We start from the raw sequence: 20,200 nt of genomic DNA on the forward strand, positions 1-20,200 counted from the left end.
AGCAGTCGTAGCTGGATTTGTTGTAGCTGGAAAATCTCCCTCTCTCTCTCTCTCTCTCCATTACAACACAGGTTTTTTTTCTCTCTCTTCTCAGTCCTTCAGCTCCAACTGAAGGTCTCTCCCGTGGGCTGCAAAGCAGGGACAAAACTTGCCTCACCATGGTCATATCATGGAGTGCAAGGCATCCCATGAAAGTCCCCTCCTCGAGGGGTTAAATTCCCTCGAGTCAGAAAGGTTTAGGGCTCTCAGTTTAGTTTTTTTGCCCCAAGTGTTCTAACAGAGCTCCTTTGCTCCATCTCAGCTGCCAACATGGCAGGGGGGAGGAGGAAGGCCACTTTCCCTGCATTCCATCCTGGTCCAGCTCACAGGATGTCTCTGAGTTCTCAGCTCTTCTCTCTCTCTCTCTAGCTGCTGCTGCATTTCAGAACTCCCTAAAAGTTTGGAAGCCCACCTCTCCTCTTCAGGAGGTCTCTGGGTTTTGGGAAGGTAATCCAGTTTTACCCAAAACGGTGTCTGCTGATTTTTTTCTGCTCTGTTGCCAGCTCTCCCTCCTTGCAGGACATCTCTGCATCTCTCAGCCTGGCTATGTACCATGTTGCTGGTTGCTGGCTATCTTCTTGGCTTTCAGCCACAACTCTCCACTCAGCCCTGCCTCTTCTGCTGCTCTTCCATCTTCTGCTGCCCACTCACAGTGGAGAAACTCTCCCAGCCTTTGGCCACAGCACTCGATTCAGTTTTAATACTGTTCCGGGTTTCTGCAGCCCCAGCGGAGGGCTGGGGGCCTTACCCCCCCCCCCGTGGGGCTCACTGGCCCCCACTCAAACACTTGGCATCTCAAACCATGGCTGCCTCTCTTCCAACTACGTAATCTGGTTTCCTTTTCTGGTCTCTTGTAATATGTTGATTTCACAGGGGAGAACTGTAGCTTCTGATTGGCTCTACACCAAGAACACCACCCCCTGGGATTAACCACTTTCCAACTCCAGGGGAAAACCCTTTTTAATCCATGACGGACATGACGTTGTTTATTTGGGAGAGATGTTTTTTGAGGGGAAGGTTGTGATTTTAAGTACAGAAAGTTTTTACAAAAAGCGAAAAACCTCAAACAAAAAGCTATTTAAGAGAGAAATATATTGACAAAATGCTGGGAAAAAAGTACCCACAAACGAAACCAAAATGAATCCTAGGTTCTATGATGGCAAACAAATTCAAGCAGTCTGCTTCATTATACATTCTCCTGTGGGGAGAAGCTGGGAACAGCCTTTGTAGAGCTGTCGATGAAGAAGTGTAGTCAAATGATCATAAACTCTCTTATACTCACACAGTTAGCATATGAAAGCAAGGTATAAAACCAAAGGAAATAATTGTTGATTTAAAAACAAAAATCACCTTTAGGTTTCTGTTGTATAAACACTAAGGCAGCAAAGGAAAAATTGACTATCAAATTAAAGTTTTCTTCCTATATTATTTTACTTATTATTCATGACATATATCATGATTCTTAACATTTCAGGTTCCTAAACAGAACAGAGTTGCGTTGAAATCATTGTTAAAATAATTGTTCAATTCTATCTTTTTATGTATGGCAAAAATAATTAGAGTTTCTCAATGTAATTCCAGAAGTATCTCACCATTTTTATTTGAACAGTAGGAGACTGAACAGAAATTGAACTTATAGCAGTTTTTTACCATCATCAAATATTCTCTATTTATTGCTGTTGATGTTTGAAGGCTCTGTCTGTTTCAACTATGTTTGTGTGTCAGTACAGAGGCAGGTTTTTTCAGGGACTTAGCTTGTGAGTTAGTCAATAAAACACTGAATATTTGTCAACAAGCAGTGTCAAATAACTTTGTTTATATTTCACCATCCCTTTTCAAATGCTGCGTAGAACATCAAGTTCTATTTGTATTGAGTAGTAATTAACAAAACAAACATTGAACTGCTATAACAATAAACTAGGGATATTTATTTTGTAGTTGTAAAGGAAACCCAAACAAAACAATCAGATAAAACCCATACTACCAACAAAAAAAAGCCATCCATAAAATTCAGTCTCTCTGAGTGATGAAATGATGTTGTCATGTGTGAATCTTACTGAAATACTAATGTCTTCGTTAAATAACCACAGGGATGTTTTATCCATGGTTTCTAAGAAAAAGAGGAAAAAGCCATATTACAGGCATTCATTTACTTAAAAAGTAGCTATGGTACCTAAAGATATCATATGCCACAGTGAGTCAGTTAAAGGGCTGGAACAGGTTAGTGTGCTTCAAAGAGGTACCTAATAATGTAGCATAAGGAATGTTAAAGTCGTCTCCAAACTGCGTTGTAGCAACTAAATTTTTATACACTCCATCCTATGTCCTATTTTGTTCACAAATACCTTTGGCAGAGATTAGACAGAAAATTTTAGACAGCAATAACAATAGCCATTTTCTAGATAAAACATAAGGACCTAGCTCTTTTGAACAGCTGTTCTTCCATCCTCCACTAATAATGTTGTTGAAGAATAACACTTAGAAAACATGTGTTTATCTTGTAAGGGAAAAAAGTAAATCAAACTTTTGTTCATACACTTTAGAAAGAGATAAAGATCAAAATACCCAACTAGGAAGTCTGTTGAAGTTAGGTGGATTATTTTGAAGGGAAATCCAGTTGTATTGGCTCATATTATCAAAGTTAAAAATTAAGTCTTAAAGAGGGTTCTTTTTCAATGTTTGCAGTGGTAACATGGAATGGTATATTGAAGAGTTAGTAGAAACATTGTCTGTGCAACCAAAGTGCTAATACAGGAAGCTAGAGTTATCTTAAGAAAGGCGAGTTATTGATAGTATTACCAAGTGGGTTACTTTTTAGGTGCTTTATTTTCCTCTCTCAATGAACAACTAGCATAATCATCTGAAGCACAGAGTTGTGCAATGCAAAATTCAGGTTTTCATCTTTGGATGAAGAAATACAGTGAGACGTATGTTTTCTGAATATTTTTGAGTGCATTTAAAGAAAGAAGACTGAAAAATTAAAGGGAAGTTCATAGAGATTCTAGTTTTCATGTTTAAATTTCAGTCTACAGGAAGACCCAAGATGCTATAGTAAAAGTCATCTTAAATGAAATATGTGTATAAAAATATTGAGATTATGTTCTCTGGGTATGAACATAAACTGGAAAGGGAGGTCTTAAGAAAAAAACCCAATAAATTGGGAAAGTCGTAGATGATGGAAGAATGCAGGAATAGTCATAATGGACGAGAGGTTAATCTAGCACAGTATTTTCTCATTGATAACATCCAAAGGATAGACTGTAAGAATAACAGAGCACGTAGTAATAATTTTCTATCAAAGTTCTTTTAATGTGCAATTTACAGATTTCTTGAGTGTATTGTAGCTGAGGTTTTTGTTTTTACAGGCTTTTGATAGTCTTCTGTGGATTTGAGGAATTTATGGAGAAAGTTACAAAGTTTGTGAAGAAACAAGGAGGAATTGTTTGGGAATATATATATTTCATTTCCCTTGGCCATGAAATAGTAGAGATAAGGAGCCTAAGTGGAGTCAGAAGGGCAAAAAGCTGGAGTAGAACCATGGACTTCAGGGCAGCAGACTTCAGCCTGTTCAAGGATGTGCTTGGAAGAATCACATAGAAGATCATATTGAAAAGAGAAGGGGTCTAAGAGAGATGGTTGGTTTTCAAGGATCACATCCTCTACTCTCAAGAACAGGCTGTCATAATGAACAGTAAATCAAAAGCAGCCAGAGGCCTGTATTAATGAACAAGGAGCTCTTGACAGAACTCAAGTAAAAGGAAGAAAGGTGTAAGGAGGGACAGGTGACCCAGGGAGAACATGGAGGTACTATCTGAATGTGCAGGTTAGGAAAGACAAAGCCATCCCAGAATTGAATCTGGTGAGAGATATAAAGGTCTACAGAGGTTCAGGACTATATCAGCAGCAAAAAGGAAGACTATGGGGAATATGGACCTGTTACTGAGCTGTTCACAGGACCTAGTGCCAAAAGTTTAGATGTTTATGCACTAAAAGCCTCCTTTGCCATGGTCTTGACCAGAAATACTGGCTTTCAGGAATCTCAGATCCCTGAAATCAGTTTACAACAGTAGTACTTCTGTAATGTATCACTGAATCTAATGAGAAGAATTGAAGAAAAATGAGGATTCTTTTTTTTTTTGTGTATCATTTTGTGTATCACTTCAAAGGATGACAACAGTTCCATAGGATGTCATTTAACTTGTTCATTTTTGCAGAGATTTAATTTTTTCTTGCTGATCAGATCCAATCCTAAATATCTTTTCTTCTACAAATAACTGTCATAGCTGAGTAAACATATTGCTTCTACAGAGTTTAACTAGTTGATAAAATAAAAATTGTATTTTCTTTTACAGGCACAGTATATGTGGAAAGATTAAACAACACCATTCACAAGTAGAATGTTTGAATTTCAGATTACTGTCAGATATTCTCATTTAATATTTGTGATGTTTGATATTTGCATCATGGCTTTATTGCCAAGATGATGAACATAATTACCGTAGAGATGCAGACTTAATTGTGATAACCTTGTTTTTAATGTTTCCTGGTAGGATTTTGGAGATGATGGGTCCTTGTACATTACTAAGGTTACCACAACTCATATGGGAAATTACACCTGCTATGCTGATGGCTATGATAAGCTCTATCAAACTCATATTCTCCAAGTGACTGGTAAGGAAAAATGTTCTAATTACCAAGTCATAAGGGACTTGGGGTTTGGATTTAGTTAAGCAGATCTGCTGTTGCTGTTTTACTTCTTTTTATTGTGTTACAGCTTATAGAAAAAAGAAATATATTTTTTTCTTCATTTATTACCTTTAAATAACCTTCCAAAACAATAAAATATAAAAATTTTCATTTATTACTTCCATATCAATAATAGTTATTAAAAGGTGTAAAGATGGTCCAGAGGGCTTGCTTTGCACCCGTCATATTATAGAGAATAATATGTGGTTTTATATATACATATAGGTATACACAGATAGAGTAGGTATTGATATTAATTTATTAATTCTGGAACACATTGGAAAAAATAAGTGTGTAAGTCTCTTGTGTTAAAAATGTTTTGTTTAATATAAAATTAAAAATATGCACTTCCCTAAAGGTTTTGTAATTGATGTAGGCTTCTAAATTCACATTTATTATTTTGAAATCTAACCATGATTTTATTGGATGAACTTCAGGCACCTGGACTTGAAGTCTTGATCTTTACATTTTCCTGCATCTGTTCAAGTTCTAGGGAACATTTTGTTAAACTTTGTACTTGGACAAAACTTAACTGGGAGGCATTGTTACTGGTGCCCTGAAGACAGGCCTTTACTTTCTCTAAAGCTGCTCTATCCTCTCCCAGCTGTTTTTCCTGTATGCAGTTTTTTTCTAATTTGTTTTAAGCAGTTCTTATTGTTCACTGATGAAAGATCTGCTGTACTTTATCACCACTGAGGTTTAATGTATTTTTTTTTCTTTGAGTGACCCTGTGCTTTCATGTTTTTTCATTTCATATTTGTCTTTGACTCTTAAGTCTCCCTTTCTGCAGTAAACTACCAGTGTCTGTCATTTCATGGTGCTGCTTAATCCTATCCAGAATCATGTTTGACCTCAATCTTCTCCAAATTTACTTTGTATGGTCAGGCTCTATTTCTCTCCTTAAGCATACAAACCCTAGTTTCCTGGTTATTCTTTGTTTTGTTAGTTGTTGCTCAGTTCACAAAGCCTTATTATAATTGACTTTTCTTGATATCTCATCCAAGAATGCTGAAATATTTTGTTATTCTTATCTTTTATTGATATGCACATGAAATACAGCTTCCAAGATTAATTTGACTTTTAATATGATTCATTCCTCTTTTAATAGCTTTATTTCCCCTTTTCTGTTGCTAATATCCTTCACACTTTAAATTACTTTGACTTTTAGTGCTTGTTTGCAGTTTTATAAACATGTTGTCTCTGCTGTTATGTTTCACCAGAAGCTGGCTTGTAATATTTATCTATCCATATATTTTTATTTTTTTTTCTAAATTCTTCCCCTCCTGGTCCCCAAGACTTTGCACTTTTCCTCCTTTAAATTTTTCTGCTGGGATCATTTTCTGTCATTTAAAAAGCGAGGAGGAAAATACTGGCTAAACTAGTGAGAAGACTGAAGTGCAGTTTGTTCATGTTTTAATTTCTGTAGACATAGCAGAGTTAGTGGTGAGTTGAATATGCTAGGAGGTCCTTGACCAACATTCCTCCTCTGTTTTATGGGTTTTGGTTACCCCAAATTATTAACAAAATTATATTCTTGTCAACACATTCCTTATCTATCTCATTGTGTAAATAATCCTGCAGAGGTGCATTGCAGCAGTTAAAATAGTAGGATTCCTCATGTTTGTCTCAGTTCAGCACACAATGAGGCAAAACTCCACTGAAGTTGAAGGTTTTCTACAAGACTAGAAAATCAAGGAACATAATTTGAGAGAGGACAATTCTAGATTTTTTTTCTGGTGATGGAAGTGTCTGTCAAGATATTGTTTTTTTCATCTGGAAACCACTGTAGACCTCAGATAACTGCTGTTCCAAAGGTTGGCATTGGAATGGTACCTTCTAACATGATTTTGGTTGTTGATATTTTGGGGAGCAAGGAATGGGAAAAGAAAACCCTTTGAGCAATAGGATCATTTGCTATGCATGTTGTGGATAAACAGAGTTAAATCCATTGAGATTAAAGGTCAAATGAACAGCTCTTCCACAGTTTAGATCTGTACTTCTAAGCAATAATCTTCTTAAGCACAGGCATGATGGTCAGTACTTGTAGCTGTGATAATGACTAATTAATATAATGATACTTGTATTAACTGGAGAGTCAGTCAAAAGGTTAATGGGATAATGAGGCTTCATTGATCACAAAGATGTAATGTGAAGGTTCAATGAAAACAATGTAATTAGATTTTAAGTCCTTTCTTGATTTTCATTTATGTACAGCTATATATTTTTAGAAAAAAAAATATTTTTTTACATTGACTAGTATGCAAATATATATATATAAATCTTACTTATTTTCAAGATTAAAACCTTTAAGATTTTTTTAGTTTTGAATTATCTGGTACAGTAGTAAAGAATAAGAGAGTAAACTTTCTTTAGAGTTATAAAAATACAGTTAAGGAGCATTGTAAAAGACTTGTTTTATGGTGAAAAAATCAGTCTACTCTTATACAAGTAATATGGCAAATATTGTAAGCAATATTATAATAAGTTGATATTTAACACTTTTTCATAGAAGCTATAAAAAAACCCCAAAATACAAAGTCATAATGGGGCAAGAGTAACTGTTTCACAATGTAATTCTAATTATTAGCATTTACAAAATACTTAAAACTTTCAATGTGTACAATTTTGAGATTATGTGACTCTGAGACTATATGACTATACAAATCTGAGTCTGTAAGTTTGATTTTTATTTTTCTTTCAATATATCATGACATGAATCATCACATGACATGACATGAATCTCGTTAATTAGAAAGTCTGATCTCAGATGTATATATAGTTGTATATAATGGTCTTAGTATCACTGAAGACAAAGAGGAGCTCTGTAACTCGATCTCCCATGAAATATCTATTTCAACTCCATAATTAGTTTGCTAAAAACTGTCTTTACTTAATTCGTATTTCAGAAGAATTGATATCATCTCCTCTATGCTTCTTTACTAGTCTCTGTGTTTTGTCCACTGCAGCCATTCAAACTTTTATAGGCGAATGCTGGTAAATGCTGGAAAAATTCTTCTAGACAAATTAATAAATGGTGCTTAGAGAGAAAAAAATCTGTAACAAACACATATATTCTTGTAATGTGTGGTGTTGTATTTGGTAGGGGGCCACCTGTCTCTAAAATGCCTTTTGACGGTATGAATGTATTCAATTAGCCACTTTATAGATAAATATTCAACTCTTTAATACAACAGAAGTGTATGCATCGGTTAAGTGAAAAAACAGAAGTTTATTGACAAAACAGGATTGTTTTTCCTTATGTCCATGTTATTGCTTATGTTAGTTAAGGTGTTAAAAAGGATTATAAAAATTAATACTCTTTCTTGTTATTACCATTCTTAGGATTACATTAATGTGATATCTATATCTGACACAAAAAAAAAAAAGCCTTTAAAATTACTACTGAAAAAGCTGAAATACCTAGAAAGTTTGTGTTTTCTCAGCAACTCAATGTTTATTGTGTTGCAGATCAGTGCTGTCCATAGCCAGAAATGTTAACAGTAATGATCACATTGACAGATATAGACATGATACCTAGATGAGTTTAAATATCTTTTTCATAATTCAAGTTTTTCTATTTTCAAGTGTATACAGAACATAGCCTAGATTTGCCAAATTGACGAATTTTACTTTTGGAAGGTTGTTTCTAGACAGAGAAGCAAGATGTCATTAGCCATATTATAAACAAAATGGAAGACTGACTTCAAACTGAATCCAAAAATGGTACAAGGTTATGGTGTATCTTACAAATCAACTTAATATATATGTAGCACCTATCTGATTTTTTTTTTCTGTTTGTGTATGGTATCCTACTCACTGAGATTTTACATTAATTTTACAAGTCAAGATCTTTGCAGATAGGTGACAAGAATTTTCCCCACATTGTTTTCAAGACAAAAGGTTAGCAGTTTGGGTACCTTAATATAAAGAAAGGAGACCCCAGTCCCTTAGCCTGATGTAAATTGGGTATTTATTATGTCTGAAGAATTGTTTACCAGCTTTGTTTTTCCAAAGTATCTCAGTTTAATAAAAAAGAAGTGTTACTATAAACAGCAATAGAAGAACCTAGAGCACTAAATATATTACCCGTTTCTTTTTTAAACACATACATTCTCCTTGGATTCAAGACAGCTTGAACAGACTATATTTTCCCTCCCCCCTCTGCCATCCCCCCATCAGACCCAACTGAAATAATATTCAGGAGGTTTTATAGCAAATGTAAGATTTATTGAATAGTTACGTATGCAACATGTTTGGAACCAAAAGTCTCACGTAGCTTTTTGAACTGAAAGATAAGGAGTATAGGATTCACTCAATTATGTGTTATACATTACTCTGCTAAGTACAAGTATGCAGTGTCTCCCCACCCTTTTTAACCTATGTAATGATGTCTCCCTTGTAAAGCAGTCTAAGTTAGGTTAGGACATTAGAATATACCTCTTTAAAAGTCATTGAGAACAATCACATTAATTGTGTACTTAAAATTTGACTACTGGTAATATTTATACTCAGTTACACACACACACAAAAAAGTTATTCAAATGAACCCAAAGCATTTACATCAAACTTGTCATACCAAATTAACTTTTTAGACTGAGACCACAACTGCAGTAATATTTCTCCTGTCTGTATGCCTCAGTTGCACAGCTCTTTCTTAGTGTTATATAGCAGGTAGGCTTCAGGGTAATATGAAATAAAAAGTATAATGCAAAACAAGATCTGAAAAACATTTCTAGCTGTATAGGTAACCCATCAGACAAAGATTTGCTGAGGACAGCGGGAAATGGTAACTAATGGAGGAAAGGTAGTGCAAGAAATGAACTCTAATGCAAGAACATCTGTGCCTGGGAAAACACTGCTAAAGGGAAAAGGATCTACTACAGAAACAAGAGATAGTAAAAGAAAACTCAGACACGTTTTCATTTGAGCAGGTCCTCACTTTCACATCTCCTAACAATACCCAAGTAGTTAATTTAGCAACAATAGCACCTTGTCATGTAGGGTGGGATTTTGTTTGTTTATTTAGGAAATATTTGATTTCAGTTATAATATTTTCTAAAACTTTCTTAACAACAACTATGCCCCCAAAATATCTGCCTTTTGTCCAAATGAAACTAATACATTGGACCATTAAAAATGTCTCTTCACAAGTGCTCAGCAGAAATCTGTTAAAGTATGATAGTTAAATACCCATAAGCTTTTATATGCAATAAAAATATTTCACTGACAGAAAAAAAAGACAAGAACTATCCTGTCTTAGGTATTCAGAATGCAATTAATGCAATGCTTTACTACTGGTCCTAAAAGTTGTTTCTGTTGCTGAGATGCCTGTGAGTGTTCAATTATGGCAATCCGGTTTCTAAGGAGATGGAGCTCCTTGCTTTTCTGAGACAAGGTGGAGGAATAAGCTATTTGGCTTTGCTGCAGTGGGAAATCTGCAGTGTAAGGTAGGCTACCTAAAGGACCTGGTGTCAAGGAACAGGGCAGACATAAAAATTGGACCTTAGGAAAAGAGGTAGAGCGAAACTGGGAACTGAGGTGCCAAATATTGGCCAAATATGTTTAGACTACTGAATGTGAAGTTGAGTGGGGCTTAGTCTGAGGAGCACAGTGGGGAAGGCAAGGTCTCATTGGGGAACACACAGATGCTGTGAGAGAGGAGATAGAATAAGGAAGAAGTGGAGGGGAAAAAGGAGTGGGAATACCAGTCCTCAGATGAAAAGTAGAGATCCAGCAGAGTTCCTTCCAGAAACTCAACAGAAATCTTAAATCTCTGGGTTTTGTATACTTTTTCTCTCAGCTGGTAGTCTAAGAAACTAGCAGCCATAGTTTTCCAAATTTTAACCTTCTTCCTTGTTATTTTATGATATTTTTACAGTTTGCATATTGGGGTTATGTGCAATTTTCTGTGTACATTATTTGAAAAGACCCTTCTCTCTCACTGGGTTTAAAATATCCCTGAGACTTACTGATTTTTGCATCCTATCTGAGATAGACTACATTTGTGTATTTTTTTGCAGTGTAGAAATTTAAGGAATTTTTATGCTCTAATAGGACAGCATGCTGGGACATTTCTTGTAAATAGCTGGATAGCATTTTAAAATATTTAATCTTGTACCAAAACAGACACAGTTAATTTTTGATCTTGTTATCTTCTTTCATTATTAGCTGATACTTCATCCTCTACCCAGCTGTGTTTTGTGACACAACCTAAGTATTCCACATTTTTAGAGCTGTATTAAACAAAACTTTGGAGAATAGAAAATATACTTCTTTAATCTTATTGCAGTTAATTTTTTTTTATTGTTTGAAACAACCTCAAGCAAGTTCTCTTTAATTCTATAATTAAAGATATGTAGTTATTAATCTAAAAAATTTACATAGTGGAATTTTTAAACTTGCTTAACCATTGATAACCGATAGAAATATGTCCATTGTGATATCATATGTCCTCAAGCTGCCAATACAGATTTGTGGTAAGTAGCAGATTTTTAGTTGGGAAGCATATACTGCAGCAAGTTTTCAAACCTTGAAAAAATGATGTCAACAATTCTTATCCTTTACTAATAAAGAAACTCAGAAGACTAGTCTTATAGAATCATAGAATCTGCTCAGTTTGAAGAAACACATCAGGATCATTGAGTCCAACTCCTGAACCTATGCAGGACACCCCAAGAATTACATCTGAGAGCATTGTCCAAACACATCTTGAACCATTCCTGCCAGGTTTTCCAGGCATGGGGAAGGTGAAACACATGAGGGCAGCCATCTTGTCTCTGCCCTGTGGCCACGTATGTTTTTTTCCAGGTGGGGGAGGCCAGTTGCCATCTCAATTTGGTCCTGTGAGCAGGGCTTGGGAAGTTTCTCCTCATCAGTTGATTTAACCAAGCTTTATCAGAATTGCTATTAGCATTCTCCTTGGTAAAGAGTTTTTTGGTTTGGGTTTTTTTTTTTCCGCTTATATCTTGTCGTATTTGACCTCTCTCTCTTTATTGGAGAAACCATAGGTATTGAATCTGAGGGAGGAGATTTCTGTCGGAGGTCTCCACCCCTCCAAATTGTCTCAAACCAACACAAGAAGGCAAATGGTATCCTGGGCACAGAAGGTCCTGTCTGAACAGATGTAAACCTGAACAGGTTTTGTACGATGGATTGCTGATAGGTGTTTTGCAGAGAGGGGAAAGGGGGGACACGAAGTGTTGAGGTTTGTGAAACAGGACAATTGCAGTCTCTTTACATCATATAATGACTTACTGGTTGTATATTATTCATATTTTATAAAGAAATCTAAGGAAAAATAAAAATCTTATTACTTAATCACAAACTATTGAACTAGAATTGAGGCTTTTTTCTTTTATACCACAGGCAGTGAAAACAGGTTTTTCTCAGTGAACGTTCCTTCTGCTTCATAAATTTTCTGAGACAGAGTTCCACATCGAATGTCCCTGAATTTGTGACTAATACCACATCTGTGTGTTGTTATTTATAGCTGCAGGAGTCTTTAGAATTGCTTGTAATTATTTTTTTTAAAATGAAGATAATGCTGTTCTTCACTAAATTAGAATTGTTCTCTGTCTTCAGTTCCACCAGTTATCCGAGTCTATCCAGAAAGCCAGGCAAGGGAGCCAGGTGTGACAGCTAGCCTTCGGTGCCATGCTGAAGGTATTCCTAACCCACAACTTGGTTGGCTGAAAAATGGAATTGATATCACTCCAAAGTTGTCCAAACAGCTAACTCTTCAAGGTAAAGGGGAATATTTATTGCTTTCTGCAGGTTGCTAGTGCTTTATCAGTGTATCCTTTCCATACTAGGTGCCCTTCTTGCAGAGATTTAACCAAGGGTCGAAGTCTAAGCTAAAGCTAAAACATTTCAAAATATGTCTTTCAGTTACTCCTCAAGGCAAATATCTTCTCTACTTTCTCTTTGTTAGAATAATGATTGTACTTACTGACAGGATTACAAGTAAATTCTAATATTCTCTTCTCTATTAAAAAATGTGAAGTATCAAAGTGGAGTGAGTGGCCCAAGACCCATTCCCAACCGGAATTTGTCACTGCGACTATATTAATGTCATTCAATGGGTATTCAACACTAATAATTAAATTGGGAGTCAATGTTTTTGTCTGTAAATATTTATTCTAACACATCGATATCAATCTGACTATTTTTCAGTAATTTAGATTAGAAGATGGACCACCCTTTACCTTTATTGCAGATCAATTGAAAACATCAGGTTTTTTTGACTGAAAAGAATCTTAATCAGATTTGGGGACCTGATGGTGAACAGGATAGGAGGAGAAATACCTGAAATGGATGTGCTGTTGTCTGAGGGCTATCAGTACATCTCCAGGGGAATGCAAAGACACTGCACACGCTCACACAAACCCTGTCCCTCGATGCCCTCCCCCAAAAAAACCTGAGAAACCAGAACCCCCCCACAAGCAAATCAAACCGCAAATAAACCCTAGCCAAAACTAAAGTCTTACCTTTAAGTAATCAACAGTTAAGATTACTCAACAGTCAATCTATGAATCTTCAGGGCTCAGCAAAATCAGTGGACCTGTCCAGCATAAAATCTTCATGCTTCTTCAGTGCTTCTGGTGATTTTTGATCAGCCACAGAAAAAAAAAATAAATCTGATGTTGTTAATGTTCCCTTCAAAACCTTCTCTCATTCATCTACAAAACCAGAATGTGTCATTAGAATAGGACAGAACTCAGTCTACAGTGGAAGGAGCAGTGGGACGAGCACGGAAGGTGCTTCTCTGAAGAGTTACCTTCCCTTCAGGTGTCATAGTTCTGTGTTCTTTCATGGACAACTCTCTTGGATATTTGTGAAAAATTGCCTTGCAGAAACACTTTCCACTATGACAGAAAGTGATGGAATCCTCTTCAACAGCAGCACGTTGTTAATTTCTCCTGTAGAGATTTGAGTGGAATTTTTTTCCTTCATCTCTGTTTCACATATTTATGATAAATAAATAAAAAGGATTCTTCTCTAAGCAAAATTCACTTAATTCAATTTTCTTGAATGTACTTAAGTGAAATTAAATTTCAAAAATCTCACTACATTTTCTTAGATATTTTCCTGGGTTAAACTATCTATGCATTAACTTCAAAATAGAAGGGATATTACATTATAATCCTGTGCCCCTTCTAGTCCATACTTTAGAATACCTACAAAGCTGTTTTTTCTATAGTTCCTACAGCTGAACAAGTATACTATACTTAAAATGCAATGAATTATTGTTCACGTCATTAGTTACATGACATTATTTGAAAGACCTTTGCCTGTGAAACCTAGACTGTTTGTTGACATTCCTACACAAGCTAATGTATGGTTCCTGAAGTGGTTTCCATAGGCTCCTACGTTGATGTAGGTGTAAAGTTTCACTGCACCTGTTTTTCTGTTGTTACACTGCATTCACATAGAAGTAAAAGTAGGTGCCTCTGGTTATGAAAGGCAAATAATTTTATTCAAATTTATTCTTTACTTTGAAATTTTAGCCCATTCTGTTCCATAGAAAAAAGGATTATTTTGTGTAAAGCCAATAATATTTTCAAGTGACCAAATGCAATATAATAAAAACCTAAAAATTACCCGATTTTAGAAACAATCATAGTAATTTAAACATATATAAAACCTTGGACTAATATTTGGCTCTGAGGTGCAAAATCAGCTGAGGTAGTCCAGATATCTGTGAGATGAATAACAGTGCATGTAATTCACTAACCAGTTGCATACCTTTGGACTAATTTGGCATGCCTCCAAGTTATGAACTCAGGAATGAAAATGGTTTAATTACTATGAGCAGAGAAACCCTTTTGAATTTATAATCTGAAAGCAATGTACCATGTCTGCATGTTGATTTTTTTCCCTCTCCTTTCAGCAAATGGTAGTGAGGTTCACATTAGCAATGTGCGCTATGAAGATACAGGAGCATATACTTGCATTGCAAAGAATGAAGCAGGAGTGGATGAAGATATCTCTTCTCTTTTTGTGGAAGATTCTGCTCGAAAGACCCGTAAGTATTATGAGAAGTAGAAAAATACATGTAGCTGTGACTTAAATTTAATTGGTATGAAAACTGTGAAACAATAAATAAATTAAAATGAGCTTGTGTAGATAGTTGATTTAAAAAACCTGAAGCTTAAATAATGGTATCCAAGAGTCACTGAAGGCAGAGTGCACAATCTGATGTTTATTTAGAAGTGGAATGAAATCTCTGATTCATTCTGTGAATCAACATGTTTTTCACATTGCAGTTAAATTTTTGATAGTTTCCTCGTGATAGATTTGTTGCATATGAAGGGAATGTGAAGGGAAAGGAAAAATATTAGTGTGGTTTCTGGGGGTTGATGGGGGTGTGGGAGGAAGACCTTTTCCAGTCTTTCTTCCTGTATGTTCTTGACATATATCATGAGTCAAAATGGGCCCTCAGGATATGAAAGTAATCACAAGTCCTGATCTCACCTGCTGAAGTGGCAGCAGGTCCAGGTCAGTTCCAGCCTGCTCTTGTGCCTGAATGACGGGCTCTTCAGAAATGTGGAGCAACAGTGACCACATTCACTTACTAAGTCAGGAGTTCAAAGTGCCAAAGAAATCTCTACCACTGCCAAAAAGTGACTTTCTTCATCCTCTGTCAATGATAGTGGGATCTATAAACCTTGTTAACCTATTATTTGTCTACCTTGATACTTCTTTCCTCTTTCCTTACATCCCTCTGCTCAGAGAAATCCGTTTCTGAGTTTACACTTTACCCATTTCTTTTGTTTGGTTGAGTTTTTTTCTTTTCTTTTAGATCTATTACTTTAATGGATACTACATATTCATTAGAACTATATCTGGCAAAATGATAGATATTTTACTAGTGAATTTGATTGCATTAACTTAAGGCATTCCTGTTTATCTAAAAGCTTATTTAGCAGTGCCAAGTACTCAACAGAAAACTAGAGGCAGAATTAGTAGCACTGCAAGTCTGCCTGACACTTCCAAGTCACAGGACATTGAGTTCAGTCACATATAGGTTTACTACGCTTTAAATGTTTCAGAGGAAATCTTCCATGCAGGAAGACTACCAAATGGCAATATCTTTACTTAGCTGCTTTCAGTAACACTAATTATAAATATCTTTTCAAAAGTCTTATAATGGGGTTTTTTTAAGTGTCGTGAAAATGACTGCTCAGACATTTCTGAGAAGGCAGCTGAGGATAAATAATTTGTTTGATCATACTGAGTTTCTGGTAATCTGGTGATGTGAAGTAGCTTGGCCACTTCCATTTGCCTTTTGCATTGTGTGAAAAATGTTATGGATGTTGCCAGATTACAAACCCTGACAAACTCTAGTGTGTTGATGTTTTGTTAAAACTTGTTTGGCCTTAATAACAAAAATATTTATATCCAACTGTCCAGTTTCTAAGTGTTTCACTTAACTAATTGTATCTTCTGAAGACCTGATGTGCTGTGATCATCCACACCTATGCAAAATACTTTTTTCAGGACTTGTGATGTAATAATTTTAAGTCAGCTAACTTTACAGGATTTGTTAAATCACATGCCATGCTATGAACACTGCTTGCAACAAATGCTTTAATATCTACCAGAACTAAGTAGTTAGGATAACCATTGGTGTCATGAAAGATGTAAATGAAAGAAGACAGAATACAAACCCAATTATTTCTAAGACAATTCATCTAAAATATATAGTCTCCTTCCTTACTATAGAAGTAATTTACAAGTTCTGTGTTGTATGTTGAACATTTTACCATTATGTTCCTTGGTTTCTGAACATGGCTTCCTAAAAATTGGTGCACATTCAAGTACTTATATAGTCCACAGCTGCATAATTATAACATTCAAATGTAAATCCAACAGATATTCATGTGATAAGCTCCAGTTTGCTTACTTTGGCTCAAAAACCGGTTTCTGTATATGCAAGAAGAACTAGGTGTGTACTAATAGAAAAAGCAGTTACTCTCAATATCCTTATCACAACTACATAAATAAATTGCCTTCACAGGTACAAATTTTGATCGATGTAGTTTAAAAAAATGTTGCCATTTTTAAAAAAAGTTCCTTTACATGGAGGAGTTTCTAGCATTAGAAAACTGATATTAGGAGTGGAAGGATCTCATTATTAACTAATCTCTGCTTGTTTTCATATTTCCTCCAAAACACTGGTTCATGCAAAAAATTAGGGATTGTTAGGGAAGAAAATGATATAGGTAAAACCACCTGGATAGGATTCTGGGCTTTTTTTACCCCACCCACACATATTAAGCACAATGCTACTGCTACTTTAAATTTAAGCCTGCTGATTAGGTCACAAATTACATTCTAAAGATAGCCTCTGGTGAATATAAATGTGATTCCATATGTTCTGATACAAATTATACCTGTCGTTGAGGACATTTTTATAAATAATTTTGCTTTTGTCTTCCTTTAAGAGAATTAAGCAGTCGCATTTACTTTTCTAATACTTTTTTTTTTTTTTCTTTTTTGTGTTCCTTACTGGAGAGCTCCCTTTTGGAAATCCTAGGATATTGTTTTGAATAAAATTAGCACAAATTCTCACTAGCTTGTCAGTTAATCCAGACTTTTCTCCTTTGTAATGTCACATAAGGTAAAAATCAAAGCAAACTAAAAGCATTTCCGAACATTGAGTTGATTTGCTATTGAGAGGTAAGTGAGAATTTTACAGTTGAGCTCTAAGATATAAAGTACAATTGCACTGCCTGGAGCATGACAGTAATTTTATAAGCCACATAAGGAATACAGAACATGATTCCATTATTACAAGTACATGCCTTTTATTTCCTAAAAAGTCTAATAGTCAAAGTAAATGTTCACTTTTATACTTATCTGACCCATTGTTAATATATATGTGAAAATGTTCAGGTTTTAGAGCTACTTTGCAAAAAAACCCTGAATTTTTATTATTTTTTCTGTGGAATCTCACTTTCAACACATCCTAAATTTACAGAAAACTCTGTACAGTGCTTTGAGAAAAAAATTAATGTATATGGCAGAAAGGGCATAGCAAGTTCATTTCTTTGTGAATAGGTAATGCAAACAGCTTGTAAGAGAAAATATTATATTTTCTGACACCTCTGACTGAATAGCCAGTGCTATTGTGAATAAATAGATTAATAAATAGTAAGCAAAGCTTTCCCTCACCTGTGTGTCCAAAACTGTTATCAGATTACTAGGTTTTCGAAATGTACAGAATTGGTTACAGATGCATGTAATGCAACAGAAAAGCAATTGAATGAATGGAAAACCTATACTCATGCTAGTAGCAAAAATAAAAATATACAATGAAGAGTATGATTTTAGGGTGCCAGGGCTTTGTTTGTTTCAAAGTGTCCAGTTTTAGAAATTTGAAATCCAGTTACCAAGAAAAGTCAATATACTTTGACGATAATGGTTCATCATCAAGATGGTAATCTGAGATGGAAGTGAATGGAAAACACTCTGAAAATGCTTTGTCATCCAGATCTGCTCAGTAAATGCATGCACTGAACATGGAACTATTGTTCTGTCACACATAGGCAAAAATTTGAATAGTGGATGACAGTCTCAAGAGTAGTTTGGCCTTCCCTTAGCACATCAGTCTTTTTCAATGTGTACTAAAATAAGACTTCTGCAAATATGCTTTCATTTTAACATTGCCTTAGGTGAGAGGAATGATACTATTTTCTTTAAAATACCTTAACTTTAAATATGTCTTTTACCAATTAACTCACTCTGCAGCTGTAATTTTATATACTTAGTAATTGTGTCCCAACACAAATTTGTCAAGTTGTAATGGAAATTTTCAGTTTATATTACTATATAAACATCTCTTAACTGGCAGTAAGTGTCTGCTGCTCTCTATTATTAGATCTTGTTTAATTCCTCTGATGTTGACCATAACAGTACTATCTAAAATATTTCTTAATGTAAGAACTGTGCTGGTTTGAATCTCTAGAGACTGGAATTTTTTTTCCTGAGAATTACATTTCTCCTCAAGCTTTCAGCTAAAACCATCAAGAATGAGATAGGTGGTCTGGGTGATAGTTGAATAATCCCTGCAGTGACTGGTAAAAACATTCTGGGGATTAACGGCCTGGTCTAAATCTCATTGAAGACGGAAGAGTATCCCCTACTGTCATGATCCTCTAATAATACCTGAGAGAGCTCAGCTATGTTGGAAGGAGTCTTTGACATAATCACATTTGTAAGTACAAATTGCAGTTTAAAATCTGGTTTTAGTTTCATTCCAACCTATTTTGATTTTTCAGAACAGATATTTAATGGATTCATAGATTTAGGCATGATGGAGCCATTTTATCTAAATATTCTATCTTCTCCATTTCACAAGACATTAAATTGCATCCTATTCTGCCTGAATACAGATCTAATGCTTTGTTTGCCTGAAGTGTGTCCTCACAGATATGCATCTACCTAGGTCAGACATGCAGAGTCAAAAAATCCCTCATTTCTCTTGGTATTTTGTTTTACTGTTTCACTAATACAGAATAATGCTTAGTTTCCATTCTGATGTCAGCTTTTCCTTCAGTTTCCTCCTTTGACTCTCTCTTCCTCCCTCCCAATAAATTGACTTCTTAATAATTCTTACCCTATGAATATATGAATATTGATTAACTTTTCTCACCCACACTAAATATAAGTTTCTCGTAATAAGACAGTTACCATAGTACTCAGTCTTTTTACCTTGAGGATTCTAATTGGTTTTGGTACAGTTTTCTTAAAAAAATGGGAACTGCTCTTTGCAGAAGCAAATGTTTTATTTGCTTCTTGAATATTCTTTGTAGAGAAGTATATATTTGGTAATTTTTTTTTCACATCCACTGATTTTTTTTGTAACATTTTTCCACTAGTATCAGTAGTGGAAGTTTATGTTTATATGTTTATCTCCCATATGCCATACATCCTGTCAGAACTCACTTTCCAAATCCTATTCTTTCTCACCTGTCTCAGTTAAACGTAGTCTGTATTGTGTTTTCCAAGGGATCTAGATTTGCATTTGGCTATAACAAAATTTAATTTATTTTACAGATGTACTTAATGAATTAATTCAAATATCTTTTTAGAACTGTTATTTATCATTACTGATAATTCATAGACTTCTTAGGAAATGATTTTTTGTTTGTTTACACATCATTGTTGAAAGTGCTTAAGACAAAATTCACTAGCTGTTTCTCTGGATGCATTCCAGAACTTTCTTCTTCACCTCTTACTAGTGGTTTAACAATGAAAACTATGTTTTCAGATTAATAATTTTGGCAGTTTTTAACTCAATTAACCTGTACTTTACCACTATTGTATTGCTCTAATATTTAATCAGAATATTCTGTGTTAACAATTTAGATGTTTAGCAAAATTCTGGGTTACAACTATATGAATGTTTACA

The 20,200-nt window shown here is 35.0% G+C and overlaps 1 protein-coding gene across 2 annotated transcripts in view; it reads left to right on the forward strand.

The window, feature by feature from the left end:
- FSTL5 (follistatin like 5) overlaps positions 1–20,200 on the forward strand; it is a 291,901-nt gene that overhangs the window by 214,855 nt on the left and 56,846 nt on the right. For both annotated transcript variants that reach the window (XM_027732811.2, XM_027732809.2), the window contains 3 exons: positions 4,590–4,710; positions 12,367–12,528; positions 14,675–14,809. In XM_027732811.2, coding sequence (XP_027588612.1) covers positions 4,590–4,710; positions 12,367–12,528; positions 14,675–14,809 — 418 coding nt within the window. The remainder of the gene's footprint in view (positions 1–4,589; positions 4,711–12,366; positions 12,529–14,674; positions 14,810–20,200) is intronic.

The sequence above is a fragment of the Pipra filicauda genome, unplaced genomic scaffold, assembly GCF_003945595.2.
Source record: "Pipra filicauda isolate LSUMZ 115617 unplaced genomic scaffold, ASM394559v2 scaffold442_size550402_pilon, whole genome shotgun sequence".
NCBI lineage: Eukaryota > Metazoa > Chordata > Aves > Passeriformes > Pipridae > Pipra > Pipra filicauda.